The sequence below is a fragment of the Cavia porcellus genome, unplaced genomic scaffold (genome assembly GCF_034190915.1).
Source record: "Cavia porcellus strain 051 isolate PalLab524CR breed Dunkin Hartley unplaced genomic scaffold, mCavPor4.1 scaffold_32, whole genome shotgun sequence".
In the NCBI taxonomy this organism is placed as follows: Eukaryota; Metazoa; Chordata; class Mammalia; order Rodentia; family Caviidae; genus Cavia; species Cavia porcellus.
The window spans coordinates 37,015,815-37,031,748 of NW_026947515.1; the positions used below are offsets into that span (position 1 = coordinate 37,015,815).

Consider the following 15,934-nt stretch of genomic DNA (forward strand, 5'->3'; position numbering starts at 1 on the left):
TGAACACACGTTCTGCCTGGGCTACACCCTCACAGCCTCGTGTTTTTTTCCTAGCACTGAGGATTGAATTCAGCTTCTTTGCACTGAGCTACATCTCAGCCCAGCTGTTAGCCCAGCCAGACTTGAACTTGTGAGCCTGTATGCCTCAGCCTCCCATAGCACTGGAATTACAAGCAGGGACCTAGCTTTTTTTTTTGTCTTTTTGAGACAGTTTCACTGTGCAGTCCAGGACGGCCTCTAATGCAATGACTCTCCTGCTTCAGCCTCCCAAGCACTGGAATTATAGGTGTGCACCACCTCCAGCAGTCAGCCCCCCCCACCTTTTTTTTTTTTTTTGAGACAGGGTCTTGCTATGTGCCCAAGCTAGCCTCAAACTCCTGGGGATTCTCCTGCCTCAGCCTCCTACATGAAAGAATTATAGATGTGCAATACAGCTGTCTTTTTTAAAGATAGTATTTTGCAGTGTTGTTCAGACTGGCTTTGAACTTGTGGGTTTAAGGAATCCTGCCTCAGTCTCCCCCACAGCCGGGACTACAGGTATGTCTGGTTTACAAAATATCATCTCATTATGTACCCTGAATATATACAATGTTTGGGGGGGGGTCAGTTATACTTTAGTAAGCTGAGACAAAAAAAAATTTTTTTTAAAGGGAGCCTTTCTTTTCTTTCTTTCTTGTCTTTTTGAGACAGGGTCTCACTATGCAGTTCAGGTTGGCCTTGAATTTGCAGTGATCCTCCTGCCTCAGCCTCCCGAGTGCTGGGATTACAGGAATGTGCCACAACTGACCAGAAGGTTCTGTACATAGGAGCAAGAGAGGCTGTTAGCAGAGCCCTGGATGGTCTGGTGGCTGGAGAGAGATGAAGTCTCTGGGCTGGGATGTAGTTCAGTGGTGGAGCCCTATTCAGTGAACGTGAGGCCCTGGGCTCCTCTCCAGTCCACAAAACCAAGGCAGAGAGTAAGGCTCTGAGAGAGACTAGGGAGAGCCCTGGGCATCCCCTCTGGGAAGAACAAAGCCCATCTTCTCAGGTGTTTGGGACCTTGGGGCAGGGTGGATGGCTCCCACTGGCACTTTAAGCCTGGTTGATAGGCTGAGGACAGTGGCGCCAAGTCCCTGTGGACCTTGGGACCTCTCCCCACCACTGTGGAGGCAGCATGCCACACCGCCTGCCCAATGACTGGCCATTCCCGTGGGCACAGCTTAGGCAGCAGCAGGGGATGGGGAGCCTGGCCCCAGCCCCCTCCCTGGGGGCCAGCAGCACCAAGGATCTGCTCAGACAGGGGGTGCTGGGCTCTCCAACCCTGACTCCTCCCTACCCCAAGAAGCCTTTCAAAGGTTTTCTTGGCACAGTGTGAAGCTTCAATTCATTCACCAGCCTGGCATAAGGCCCGGGATGAGGGGATGCTGGGAAGGCCCCGGCCCTTACCTTAGCTGCCCCCAGTTCCCCGGGACCCCAGCTGGCAGGCCTCCCACTGGCCACTCTTCATGCAGCAGCACCCACCCGTCCTGGAACACAGGTACTCCGCCCCTTCCCTGGGGAGCAGATGGCCACTCCGGAGGCCGGGCTTGCTAAGTCAGACATTTAAATCCCCTAATCCTTGGCGAGAGGCTGTCCAGGGACAGCAGCCCATCCCTAGAAGCAGGGGTGGGCAAGAACTTTTGTGTTGCCCTGGTGGGAGGGGGAGGGACACTTGGTTCCCGACTTGTGAATGGAGACACCCTCTCCCTGGTTGTCATGCAGCACACAGACTGACCCAGTCCCCAGCCTTTGTTCCCCTCCTGGAAACGGGGTGTCCCCCACTGCCCGGCCCACTCTGCCTAGACTCAGGTGGCTGCCTCCCGGCTTCGCCTCCCTCTCACCCCTGCACCTGGCGGCCAGGCAGCCTGCGCTGGCACCCACCCACCCCTCACACACGCAGGTGGTAGCAAAGTTTTATTGTAAAATAAGAAACTGATATAAAAAGGCGATACAAAAAGGGAAGAGTGGGGGTGACAAATACAGATGTGCCTTCAAGAGTGCAAAAGAAACTGACCCTGAGTAGGGGAAGCGGGACAGTAAAACGGGTCTCGGGGGAGACAGACCCTCTGGGAGCTGGAGATGGGATCCCGCAGGGTGTGAGACCCGGTGAGGTTGCCTTTCAGGGCCAAGGGTCAGCAAGAGGTGGAGGCACCTGCTGAAGCCTCACCCTGGAAATACGCACCAGCCCCCAAGTAACAAGAGGGGGTTCACGGGCAGACACAGGTTCTTTCATCAGCCCCCCCAACAAATCCTGGGAGGTAGCTGTGATGATTAGCACTTCATAGATGTGAATATTCAAGTTAGGAGACATTAAATGACCTGCCCTGGCTTTCCCAGTGAGCTCAGTCTGAGGACTGGGCTTCCAGCCGGGCATATGGCTGATTGTAAACTCTGATCTTTATATGCAAGAACATTCTCTTCTCTGTCCTAACTCTGCTCATGGTAAAAAACCTTAAAAACTCAGGTGGTGTATCCTGGCTCCCACCACCCTTCCCCAAACACCAGTACAGGCCAATTCCTTGAGTGGGGTCCAGGAAAGGCAAATGGCAGAACTCTTGGGCATTTCTGAGGCACACCTACAGCGGGAAAAGATTCAAGCGGCGGGGTTCCAAATCCCGGGGAGGGGACGGGCTGGGGTAGGGTACACTGAGGATGGCAGACAGGAGGCCGAGGACGTCAGTCTGAATCGAGTCCTTCTCTCTTGAACATCAGTTTTTTGTGACAGGAGGTAGACTGCCCCTTCTTGGATTTCGGGTAGCTGTGGGGGGGCAGAAGAGGACAAGAGAAGAGGTAATGAGTGAAGCCAGGGCCTAGACGATCTAAGGCTGGAGCAGGGGCACTGCGGCTCCAGTCACTGGCACTTGGGGTGTGTTCACTAAATGCTCTATCAACCTCTTCATCTTCTCTTACCCCACTTTATAAATGATGAAGCTCAAAGGGAGAAACAAGGTCACTCACACCTGCAAGGGCTGGGCAAGGCGGGACGACCCTGAGATGGAAAGTGGCTGTGTGACACAGCGACAGAAACACAGAGGGATCTTAACAGGACAGGACTGCGGCCCGTCACTGCAGGGGGGGCGTGGAGGGGTGGCCAGCTTACTCACCTCGAGTGAGGCCTGCTCTCCCCCGGCTCCTTCTCAGTTTGGGCATCCTTGAATTCCAAGGCCTCGTTTATCTCTCGGAGTATCTCGAAGTTTTTACGCCCACGGATCTACAGCCAGGTGAAAAGGGACAGAAATAACAGGCAAAACCTAGAACCATTTTCATGTTTTCTTCAGTAATCTTTTTGAAACGTGGTCCCATAAATCCCCAACTTACACTGGCTTGACCTATGATTTTTTGATGCTACAATGGTGTGTGTGTAAGAGGCATTAGGTGGAAAGTTTACACTGCATTTAGATTCTCCCCAGGCTGGTAGCAGTGTGATTTTCTCCCTCCTCACTGGCAGAAGTAGCATAGCACGTTGCAGCTGCCAGGCAGGCACAGGATCGCGAGGGGATCCGTCTATACCACGCACCGGGTGGCTAAGCCATGGTATTTAGGAGGTTAGGTAGGTGATATCCACTTTCTGGTTGGTGCTAGGGACAGAACCCAGAACCCTGTGCTGTGTGAATGCTAGGAAAGTACTCTACGTTGCCCTAACTGCACTTGGACTTATGATACTTCCAACTAAGGATGGTTGAACTGTAATGTGATCCTGTCTTAGTGGAGTGCTTAATATTAAGGTCCAAGTTAGGTTCTTCTGTAAGGACCTTGGAGGAACGCTGCCCCCTGATGGTAAATGCCTTAATTGCAGGCAAAGCAGTCAAAAAGTGAATAGCATTTTAGACATCAGACTTCACATTTTCAATCTCAGAATATTACCTTTACAGAAGCATGACGAGTATATTGTTTCTTTTCTTACTACATGTAGTTTATACAAGACACTGTATCTCTCCCAGACTTGGTACCTTAAGGGTGAAGTATTCTGCATCCAGTGGTTTCTTCTTTGGCTGTGGAGAGGAGCTGGTGCTGGTGGGCAGGGCTGGGAAGAGTCAAACAAAGGCGAGAAGAGTGACCACAGGCAGAGCTACCCCTCTCTTCCTCCTCCAGCTCCGCCTGTTCTGCCTGCTTACCTCGCTTAATGTTTCCTGGTGTTGGCTCAGGGCACAGGCCTCCTTTCTTGCGGAAATTTTCCTCCTCTGTGCGCCGATCTCTTCCAGGACAGGCACAAACACGTACCTCAAAGCTGTCTCGACCCAGCAGTTTCCCACTAGCCAGGAAGCGAAGAAAGAAACGGGAGGCAGTCAGGCCTACTTGCCCCACTTTCTCCCAGCTGCTCTTGTCCTTCGAGGTATCTAAGCTCCAGCTCCACGGACACCAGGGAGCACCCACAGGCAGAGCGAAAGGCCCCAAAGTCAGAAAAGAAGGAAACTGAGGTGAACAGCAGAGGAGAGCCCACTCATTTGCATGGTGTGTGGACTAGGGATGGGCAGTAATGTGGTAAAGAGCAGGATCCAAGCGATAGGCACAGGCAGGGGGGAGGAGGAGCACGATGGCTGCCGACCTGGAGTCTTCCAGCGTGATGATGGTGAGGATGGGCCTCCGGTTCATGCCTCCCATGCAGGAGCTGTTGCACATGTAGTTGTAGTGGATGGTGGTGCAGTCGGAGCCGACCTGGGGGAGGGCACAGGTCCCAGGTGAAGCCAACCAGACCTGGGGAGGTCTGCAGCAACCAGGAAGGCCTGTAGCCTCTGGTGGCTTCTGTTTCTTCACCTGAGAAGCGAAGTGGCTCTGTCCACCTCGCAGGTTTGTAGGGATGTTGGAGAAGCAGCGGGGCTCAGTGGTAGAGCGGACACAGGACCACGAGGGGAACAGTATTGTACTGTGCTGCTATGCTTAGCAGCTTGGGAGGCCCTCGGTTCCATCCTTAACACCACCAAAAACCCCACAACCCAGAAAAAAGAAAGTTGGGAAGTCCTCTACGGCTCCCTCAGTGGCCAGCGACAATCTCTTCCAGCCCCTTGATGCCCTCCTCCCAGAGACCCCAGCTGCCGAACCAGACCTCAGGCGGTTCATAGGGCACCACCACGCTGTGGCGGAAAGTGGTTCTGTCATCCACGTATTCTGCGTGCAGATTTCCTTCCACCCGGATGAGATGCTGAGGAGGGGCCAGGCCTAAGAGCAACCAGGGACAGATCAGATGTTGGGGACCCTGGGAGGCCAGGTCTGCCCATCCCCAGCCCCTGACCACTCACCATCACTATCGGAACAGCGCTCGTGATGGGGGCAGCGTCTCACCACCTCCGTCATGTGCTGTGACTTCTTGTAGATGGCCAGGGCACGGACTCGGGTGCCAGGTGGGGGTGGTGATTCCACCCATACTTGCACAGGACAGGTCTTTGCCAGCTGGCAGAAGAGCTTGTTGAGGCCAGGGGAGTACTATAGGAAGGAGGAGGAAAAAAGAATCAAAGGTTGAAGGGCCAACACAAGGGAAAAAGGGGATCCAATGAACAAACATGGGGTGGGGTAGCGAAAGTTGGAATCTAATTGTTGGAAGCTTATTTTCCCTGTTTTTTTTGGGGGGGGGGTGGTGGGAATAAAGTTTCACTCTGTTGCCCAAGTAGGTCTCAAACTCCTGGGCTCAAGGAATCCTCCTGTCTCAGCCTAAGTAGCTGTCTTTTTTTTTTTTCCTTTTTATTGGTGCCGGGGATCGAACTCACGACCGCCTGCTTGCAATGCAGGTGCTTATGCCACTGAGCTAAATCCCCAGCCCCTCTAAGTAGCTGTCTTAAGGAGAGATGTTGAGACTAGATTCAACTTTGGGGTAGAGGTCAAAGTTCACAAGCTAAATGAATAAAACAAACAGATAGTCAAGAAGCCAAAGGCTGAAGAGGAATCCCTAAGCTCTGGACAGAAAAATCCAGGGGGATATGCTTAGGCTCTGGCAGGTCACATGGAAGCCAGCTCTTCAGGGCTACTAACCGTGCATGTGACAGACTTGGCTGTCCCAGACTTAAGGAAGTGCACCTCGAAACCATAGCTGCCACGGTATGGCTTATGGGAAGGGACTGAGGATGACAGAGGCCAGGAAGTAGCTGGTGCAGGGGCCACCAGGGCAGGGCCTGCTGATGTTGGGGCCTCTGATACAGGAGCTGCTGACACATGGCCATCTCCATCCGGGTTTTCTCCCAGCCAGCTTGCAACCTCTTCTGGGGACAGCAGAAGATGGTCCATGGGAGGGGACAGTGAGTCCGACTGTGGCGGAGGAAAACAAGGGTCCTGAGGCTGGATTCCCCATCTGCTGCCCACCCAGCACCTGGGCCCTTCCCACGTCCGGCTGTCTGTCCTTACCAGAACGTTGTTTTCAGGAAGTCTGAAAAACGAGAGCATAAGGTCAGTATGACTGTTTTTTGCTTCTGAAGGCTTCTGCTAGGGTGGTGGGGACTAGGGTGGGGATGGTGACCCTACGGGGGCTGGGCATGGTGTCACTGCTTCCCAGAAATCTACTCACAGTTTCCATAAGTCTGAAAATGTTTCTTGACTCAGTGGAGGCTCGATGCTGAGGTCCGAGTGTGGCTCCTCCATAGCGGCAGCAGGACAGCTGCTGTGAGGGGAAAAGGGGGGTCGGGCGTGAGACGCGTCTAGCCCCACGTCTGAGACTTGGGCTCTGGATCCGCTGGGGAGGGCACACGCGCGACTTCCCGGGGAAGGATCTTCGGCCCTCTCTTGGGGCTGCCCCCGCCCCACTTCTACCCACACCTAGAAAGAGGGAACCAGTGAGGGGTACAGCTCGTGGCAGAGCCCCTGCCTGGCACATGTGAGGCCCAGCAACGACAGAGAGAAAACAGAAAACAAACAAAACCCTGTCCCCCCAAAAGAAAAAGATAACCAGAAAGAGGCTTCCAGTCTCCCCACTATCACTTCCAAACCCACATCCTACTTTCGCCTGCCTTCCTGTCGGTAAGAACGCGGCTGCTTCCAGTGACTCCTAACCCCAGCGGCATGGCCAGGACTTGGACTGCCCTCCCTGCAGGTCCTAAGGAGTAAGTCTCAGCCACTCCCTTACCCACTCCCACCCACGCTCCCCCCCCCAGGATCCCCAGGAATCGGCCCCTCCCTCCACTTCACTCCCTCCCTTAGGGCAGAAGCCTGGCCAGACTGGCCGCCCTCCTCTGTTCCCCCTAGGACCACTCTATCTGTTCTCTAAGTCCTCGATGCCCGTGTGACAGGCTCCTTCCCGCTAGGACCTGTTTCCGCTTCCTTAGGGAAGTACCCCCAGGCCACTCAGCCTGCTAAATTCTATCTAGCCATCTTATTTTAATTCTCATCGTGATTTTTTTTTTTTTGAGACAGGGGCTCGCTATGCAGTTCAGGCAGGCCTTGAGCTCACTTTGTAGCCCAGGCTGGTCTGGAACTCGCAATGATCCTCCTGCCTCAGCCTCCCGAGTGCTGGGACTACAGGCATGAGCCACCATGCCTCGCTTCTCATTGTGATTTTGCAAAATTTATTTCACCTGTCTCCCTAGTGAAATACAGTGTTGGTCAGTGCAGGGAAGTGTTCTGTGTGCTCCCCAGAGTGCAAGCATAAGGCCGTGCATCTGGCTGGTGACATATGAATCACTGTGCTAAGGACATGAGCCTGACTGGATGGGCGAGGGGGCAGGACAGAGAAGAGGCCCTCTCGGGCCAGGTCTTGCATGCTGCTACACAGTTAATATCTCTCTCACCTTCTTCCGGGCAGCGTTCAAATGGCTTCACTAATGCCACTTTTTTTGCAGGGGGTCTTTTTGAGACAGGGTTATCTTTGCAATTCAGGTGGGCCTCAAACACACAGTGATCCTCCTGTCTCAGCCTCCTGCATGTGTACGCCAAGCTTCTTTCTGTCATGGCTTCCCTAATATGTTCACCACAGCTGGATATGGTAACACACGCCTATAATTCCATTATTCTAGGAGGCTGAGGCAGGAAGACTACAAATTTAAACTTGGACCGGGCAACTTAGTAAGACCCAGTCTCAACATAAAAAATAGAACGAGCTAAGGACGTCGTCCTGCATTCAAACTCCAGTGCAGGGAAAAAGAAGTTTACACAGTTTGCCATCTTTCTTTTTTTTGACACAAGGTCAGTGGTAGCTCAGGCTGGCCTCAATCCCACAATCCTTTTGCCTCGGCTTCCTAAATGCTGGGATTACAGGCTACACATCTGTGCTAACAAATGCTCCCTAACAAGCAACTCCGTAAACAGCCAGTTGTTCCCTATCTTTCTTGACATTTACTTAGGCCTTTAAGTTGATAGAGGGCTTTCATTCTCACCTAACTACAGTTTACAAAAATCCTCTTGCATAGTTTAATTCACCTGTCTTGATAAACACAACTGCCATTGGCAGGTAAAGAGGTTAAGTGACCTCACACACACATAGTCGGCCAGTGAATGAGTTTATATTAAAAACGATCATCCAGCCGGGCATGGTGGCTCACACCTGTAATCCCAGCACTCAGGAGGCTGAGGCAAGGGACTTGTTGCAAGTTTGGGATCAGCCTGGGTTACAGAGTAAGCTCAAGGCCAGCCTGAACTGTATAGCAAGCCCCTGTCTCAAAAAATCATCAAACATCTGTGAATGGGCTGGAGATGTAGCTCAGGGCACAGCACTTGCTTGGCATGCCCAAGGCCCTGGGTTTGATCTTCGGTAATACAAAACAAGAATAAAAACCCTACCGCTAAGACATCTACTTTACCACTGACTCCTCTGCAGAGCTCCCTTTAATAATCAGCTAAGGCAGATTTTAGCAGATGTAATTCCTTTGAATGAGTTTGGCAAAAGGTCAGATAACACAGCCCCACCGTTGAGCAGGGGGATGGCTATACAGGAGCACAGAGGAAGGGAAGGGACCAGGGCCTCCCTGCCTCGATCAACGATCAAAGCAAGAGATTTAGCCAGGTGCAGTGGCACACATTTGCAAGCCCATCACTCTGGGATGCTGAAGCAGGAGCATTCCAAGTTCAAGCCTAGGCTGGGCAACTTAGCCACAGCCTGTCTCAAAACAACAAAACAAAACACAATATTTGAGAGAGGGTCTTGCTGTATAGTTTAGGATGGTCCTGAACTTACAACGTAGCCCAGGCTGGCCTTGGACTCACAGGGGTACCCCTCCTCATGCTGGGATGATAAGAGTTGCCAACACATTAATTAAAACAATAAACAGAGCTGGGGATGTAACTCAGTGTGAGGGATTTGGGTTCAAGCCCAGTTCCAAATAACCCTCCCCCTAAAACCCCCCCTTTTAGGGAAGAGGCATAGAAGTCAAAAGGCCCGAGTTAGACATTGCCCTGTTACTTAAATTTGCTGCACAACTCTACTCTAAAAGGCTTACCTTTTTGGCTTCTTCACTTAAAAGAACTGAATTAGTGGGGTACGGGCGGGGGGGTGGTGTGGTTCAGTGTTAAACACTTTCAAGGCCCTGGGTTAGATACCCAACACTGAGAAGAAAAAAATACAAGTCTTACTTTGGGAGGCTACTCACCCTGTCTGCACCTTGGTCCTCTGCTCTATAACAGTACTTTACTCATGATTATTTAACTAATGCCTTTAATATTACATAGAAAGCTTAACCCAACGTTCAGGAGGCTGAGACAAAAGCAGACAGTGGAACCGAGTGCAAGCCCAGCCTGGGCTGTCTATACAGGAAACTGTCTCAAATACAGTGTGCTGGGGGCTGGGGATTTAGCTCAGCAGCATAAGCGCCTGCCTTGCAAGCAGGCAGTCAAGAGTTCGATCCCTGGTACCCATAAAAAAACAACCCCAATGTGCTCAGTGGTCGAGCCCTTGCTTAACACACCGGAAGATCCCGGGTTCTACCCCCAGCACATGGCTCCCGCCAAGCCAAGAGAAGTGCCTGGCACACAGTGGCAGTTTCAACAAATGTTAGCCTTTCATAAAACCAATCCACTTGCTTTTCATTATTCTAGAGAGAAGTATGTAACTCTGAGTGCAACCTGTGATACTGCACTCACCCTGTTCGTGGAAGATCACCTCCTTAGGAAATTGCACTTAGTGAGTATGCACGGGGCTGGGGGTTTGTCCTGCGCTGGTCCTGGAGGGGAGACAGCCCCGTTTCTGTCAGCTACTGTACGTTGTCATGAGTGTCTGAAGAGGACACCGTCACCTCAGCAAGCTCCTTCGGAGCAGGTACGTTCTGTAAGTGCCAGCACTGTGAAGCACAGGCACTGTGCACACTGTTGCTGACAAATGGTTAGGGAGGTGGCATACTTATCGCTTTTCAATGTTTTTAAATTTATTTTTTTGAGTACAGGGAGTCGAACTTAGGACCGCACGCTTGCCAGACAGGCGCTGTGTCACTGGGCTAAATCCCTGGTCCCTTTTCTTCTTTTTCTCAGTTTTTAAGACAGGGTCTCCCTCAGTTGCTAAATTGTTAAACTGCCCCGGCTGGGTTTCAACTTGCGATTTTCCTGCTTCAGCCTGCCAGAGTGCTGGGAATTACAAGTGTGCCATCACATTATTATTATTATTTTGGTGCAGGCAATCACTCCAGGGATTTGTCCCACATGACTGACAGGGACAGCAGGCCACTTGCACAAAAACATTTGAGTCAGCGTTGTTCCTGACGTGGGTGTTTCTTGACGGTGTTTCAGATCAGTGCTCTACCCCTGAGTCGCACTAACTTGTGCTACAGGGTCCTAGCTCCAAGGGGCAAAACCAAGCATGTGACTTTGCGTGGCCTGAAGTTACAAACTCTGAGTAACATCTTACACTGCATCTCACAGACTTTTGGGGCTGGGTGCCCAGCTCAGTGGCAGGATGCTTGCCTTGTATGTGTGAGGCCTAGGTTTGATGCCCAAGGATAGAAACTCTTTTAGATGAAAACTATTCAGGTAGAGGACCATCTTTTGATTCTGGAAAGCAACAAAGCAGTGTCTGGTGAAATTTAAAGTCCATCTCACTACTGCTTAGCCAAACCACTGCTAGGTAGACTCCCCAGGAAACGATTGACAGGGACAGCAGGAGTCTTGCACAAAAACGTTCGTGTCAGCGTTGTTCCTGATGCAGAGCAACCTCACTGGAATCCATTGGTGGGGATGAGTAAATAAAATGTTCCCGAGACACATTTCAGAAACACACTGGGTGAAAACTTACCATTTGTAGAAAGCAACCAGATAGAAATATATATAAACAGTTCACATAATAAATTTAAAGAAAAAATATTATTTTTTTTGGTACTGAAGATTGAACCTTGGGTCTTTACAGCACTGAGCTACACAATTAGATTTTTTTTTTTCTTTTTCTTTTTTATCGGTACCAGGGATCAAACTCACAACTACACACTTGCAAGGCAGGTGCTTATGCCGCTGAGTTAAATCCCCAACCCCACAATTAGGTTTTTTGATTGTTGTTGTGTTTCGTTTTTTATTCTTTTGAGGCAGGGTCTTGCTATGTAGTGCAGGCTGGATTTGAACACAGTGATCCTCCTGCCTCACCCTCCCAAATGCTGGGGTTGTAGGTATGCACCACCATGCCCAGCTGTTTTAAAACTTTGAGATCATGGCTGGGGATTTAGCTCAGTGGCATAAATGCCTGCCTGGCAAGAATAAGGTCATGCATTCAATCCCTGGTACTAAAAAAAAAAAAAATTGAGGTCAGTTCCCACCAAATGGCTAAGTTGCCCAGGCTATTTTATTTATTTTTTATGATATTATCATCTTTCTCTCTCTCTTTTTTTGGTAACAGAAATGAAACTCAGAACCAGGCTGGGTTTGAATGTTCCATCTTCCTGCCTCAGCCTCCTAGAGTGTGAGGATGATAGGCAAGTACCACCACGTCTGTCTCAAAACTATTTATTTTATAAACACTATGGAAAAGTGTGGAGAACTGTCCTGATGAATTCACAAAACCTGTGACAGGGATGGTCTCAGTAACCGAGGTAGTATGTCATAGGATTGCAAGTGACAGAAGATTTTATTTGTTCATTTGTTTATTGATTTTTTTTTTTGGTCTTTTTCATTTTTATCAGTACCAGGGATCGAACTCACGACTGCCTGCTTGCAAGGCAGGCACTTATGCCGCTGAGCTAAAACCCCAGCCCCATGTTTATTGATTTTTTTTGAGACAGGGACTCACTACAAAGTTCAGGTTGGCCTTGGGCTCATGATAAGAGCCCAGACTGGCCTCAAATTTGCTGCAATCATCCTGTCTCTGCCTCTTGAAGTCCTGGGATTGCAGGTGTGTGCCACCGCCTGCCTGGGATTGACCTTTATTAATAAAGAAAAATAAAAAGTATCCATACTGTTGTATTGCATGTGTAACTAAATATGGAAAGTACTGAAAGACAAATACAGAAGACAGAATGTTAAGCATTAAAATTACTCGGTGAGAATGACTGCTGTCATTTTTTCGGTTTTGTTTGGCACCAGGAATTGAACTTGTGACCTGATGCTTGCCAGGCAGGTGCTGCGCCACTGAGCTGTATCCCCAGCCAAGTGTTGTCATGTGAAATTCTTCTACTGCATGTAAGAGTTATACAAATAAAAGCAGTCATCAAGTTAGTTTCCTTCTACCATTTCTTTGTTCTAAATACTACAATGTATATACTACATGCAATTCCTCATTTAGCTACCATTTTAGTGAAAGACCTAGTCACAGGACGGTAACTTGAAAGTGTAATGAGGAACCTGTGTACTTGTCTGTATTAAACATAAAAAAGAAAATAAATCAACTTTTTTTCAGCAATGTTGGGGTATGAATCTACAACACTGCACACGCTGGGCAAGCACTTATTTGTCTGTGCCTCTCGAGTATTGGAATGGGGCATTATTTTTAAAGCAAGAGGTTTGGGGCGGGAGATTTAGCTCAGTGGCACAAGCACCTGCCTTGCAAGCAGGCAGTCATGAGTTCGAGCCCCGGTACCGATAAAAAGACAAAAAAAAAGTAAAGCAAGAGGTTTTTTTTTGGGTTATGAATAGTATTTTTTTTTTTTCCTATTGGGAATAGTATCATTTTAAAAACTCATTTTCTAATTTCAGATTCAATGGTTGCTAGGACTGTGTACATAAGTGCAATTTCAGTGTATCACCTTTGCAACCTGCAACTCTGGTCTACTTACTTACTAGCTCTTGAAGCTTCTAATGAATTTTCAAATATGCAAATCATATAAACTAAATTAAAGATCTTGTTTTGAGAAGGGTCTTGACATGCTTGATTTGCTAAAGTTTGTTAAGTTGTTTATAGATTGCATTTGGAAAAGTAAAAAGTTACATTGTTGCTGCCACTACACTAACACTCTGTAATGAACATGTAGAGACCTTTTCCTCTCAAAACTACAGCATAACAACTTACAGGGTATTAACTTGTGTTTGTGTTAAGTATTTACAAGTAATGTGCAGATGATTTAAGTACACATGAGGATATACATAGGCGGTAGGCTTTACATAAATGCCATATATAAAGGACTTGAGCACCCTGGAACCACCTCCACGGAAATCTAGGGATGACTGTACCAAATCATTTCAGGAAAACTATAGAGCTTTGCAGACACAAGCATAGCTCTGAAATCTGTCCTCCTGGCAAAGAATATCTCTACATAAGGCCAGATACAAGCAGTTTCTATCTGGTATTTCCCTTTGTCTTGGAAACATGTTTTCACATTCAGGAGCTGCTGGGATTTTGACACTTTGTCCAGACAGAGACCACCACAGGCAGCTTGTTATCTGGGAAGTTTTATCTGCATATCAATCGGCTTCCTCCTTGGCACCTTCTCCCTCGGTTTTTCACACCCTGCACTCCCTCTCTCTCTCCTAAAAGCCCAAGCTCCTACCCCTTTAGTTCTATATAAAATTAAAACTACGGCTCTCCTGGATCTCAAACTGTGTAAGTGTAGCTCCTGCTTAACAGAATGTTATTTTCCGCCCAATTAATCTGTCTATAGTCAATTTATCTCATAGACTTTTGGAGGAACAAGAGGAAACTTAAAAAGTTCCCTATAGTGCTGTGTGTAAACGCTACCTCTGGAGAGAAAAAGCCACACTGTGCACTGTGCCTGCCCACAGCAGGTGCATGGAAGTAACTGCGAATGAAATGACCAACCCTAAAATATTGAAGATGCAGGACAAACGAATGAGTGGCAGAACCGGCAGGCTCCCCGCCCTCCCTCCGGGACGAACCCGAGGAGACCCGCGAGCAGCCCTTAGGACCTCGGGACACCTCCTCCCAAGGCCTGCCCCTTCCGCTTTAGGACGTTCGGTCTACGTCCAGAATCGGAATGGCCCAATACCAAACCGGATACATTGTTTCTCCGAATAAAACAAGCGAGCCACTATTGCTCTTTAAAAATATAGTTTCTTAATGTGCTCGCCTTGTAAAATACCCAGGCCTTGCCTGCTGCACAGTTATCCCCCTCGCCTCGCGGAATGGTAGCGTCCACCTAGGGTGCAAATGACCCAGCGGGTGGAGCACACCATTCAGAGAGGGAGGGCTTGAGGTGCGTATAAAACAAGCACCCTTCCTTTGCAAAAGCAATAACCCAGTAATCCAGAAAAAACATAGTAAGGGAGGGGAGCAGTAGCCTCCCTCCGAAATCAACAGGAACTAGCCTAAAATATTTTTTTCCTACTCCCCTCCATTCGGAACAGTGAGCTGCTCCGACAAAAAGAAACCGGAAACTGCCGCAAGCAGCAGAAATGTAAATGTGAAGCCAAACAATAACAGGGCTGCCAGGCCCCTCAGACCTGACGGTCTTGCGGGCAAATCTTTCATTTAGCATTACACACTTGCACGGCTGACGTTCTTTAACTGGATTTTCTCCACCTACCGAGTCGGGGGCCCGCTGAAATTACCACTCGAGGAAGGACAAAGGTCCGGAAGTTGTGGGACCAGTGCAGACTGGGCTCCCCGGGTTTCCCCAATTAATTTCAGAATAGAGCTCAGGGTTTCCATAGAATGCCATGAACTCTAAAGTCCCAAGGTAGGAATTCCTGAAGTCTCAGACCCAAGTGCTTCGTGCATCTTCTTTTAGGGCCTCCCAGCAGCCAACACTGAGTAGATGGGTGCGCTGGGGGGGTGTATCCCTTAGGACAGCTCAGTTTCCCTAAGTCCCAACCCGCTGTCCAGGTGTCTATCTTTGTGTCTGCCTGGCTCTAACATCCGTATCCTCTACTTCCAACACTAGCCTCCCATACTGATCCCGCTCCCTAAACTTCCATTCACCCCACTCATCCAAACTCGCTAAGTCCCCACTGCGCCTCCCCCAAGCTCTGTGATTCTCGCAGCAAACCCTCGGAACCCGAGACCATGACTCAGGGAGGACTCATCACCCTTAGTCAAAAGCTTACCTGGTTCTCAAGGGAGCGTGTCTTGGGAGGGACACTCCAAGCCCGGACGCCAGGTACCCCCGGAGCCCAGCAGCTACCTGTGCTCAGGATGGTGGCCCTGGACTTTAGAGCAGCTCAAAACTTTTAGCGCCAGTCTGAGCACGTGGGAGGGGGAAATCCCTATCCCAGCAGCCCTCGCGAGGCTCCTGGCACAAAGCTGGACAGTCGCCATGACAAGTAAGGGCAAGTAATTTGCCTAGAGGCGGAGAGGGAAAGGAAATGGAGAGTTGCGGAAGTGGGTGCGGAGAGAGGACTCTCGCTGTTACTTTTGCTATAGCTATTAATATTTTGGGAGTGTAAGATACTGCAAGCCAGAACTCCGAGGGTAGAATCGGTGGAAACTAGTGTGACTCGATGTAGCTACTGTGTCAAGTATAAAGAGTGGAAGGAAGAACGCCTTTGCGTTTGCTGTTCATTCTGCCTGGAACATTGACTGTTCTTCAGCTCCAGTTGAACAGGTTTTTTTTCTTAGCGGCTAAAATGTCACCTTTTAGGGAGGCTTGCCTTAATATCTCAGTCTGAGACGTTCCCTTAGGTACTTTATATCACATCATCT

At 49.5% G+C, this 15,934-nt stretch overlaps 1 protein-coding gene across 2 annotated transcripts; it reads right to left on the reverse strand.

Moving 5' to 3' along the window:
• Window positions 1-1,919: 1,919 nt before the first annotated feature.
• On the reverse strand, window positions 1,920-15,553 carry Tp53 (tumor protein p53). 2 transcript variants are annotated; one of them, XM_063241614.1, is made up of 11 exons: window positions 15,340-15,485; window positions 6,512-6,601; window positions 6,352-6,373; window positions 5,983-6,255; window positions 5,256-5,439; window positions 5,063-5,175; window positions 4,565-4,674; window positions 4,134-4,270; window positions 3,969-4,042; window positions 3,123-3,229; window positions 1,920-2,776 (listed from the first exon to the last, which is right to left on the reverse strand). In XM_063241614.1, exons 2-11 carry the CDS (start codon window positions 6,583-6,585, stop codon window positions 2,695-2,697), a joined length of 1,176 nt encoding a protein of 391 aa, XP_063097684.1. In that variant the 5' UTR covers window positions 6,586-6,601; window positions 15,340-15,485; the 3' UTR covers window positions 1,920-2,694.
• Between the last annotated feature and the right edge of the window lie 381 nt (window positions 15,554-15,934).

Coding starts and splice junctions, on each gene's coding strand:
- Tp53 (XM_063241614.1), bottom strand. CDS start 6,585: ATGGAGGAGCCACACTCGGACCTCAGCATCGAGCCTCCACTGAGTCAA. Junction 5,440..5,982: donor CCAAGTCTGTCACATGCACG/GTTAGTAGCCCT, acceptor TCCTTCCTATAG/TACTCCCCTGGCCTCAACAA. Junction 4,271..4,564: donor ATCACGCTGGAAGACTCCAG/GTCGGCAGCCAT, acceptor CTTCCTGGCTAG/TGGGAAACTGCTGGGTCGAG.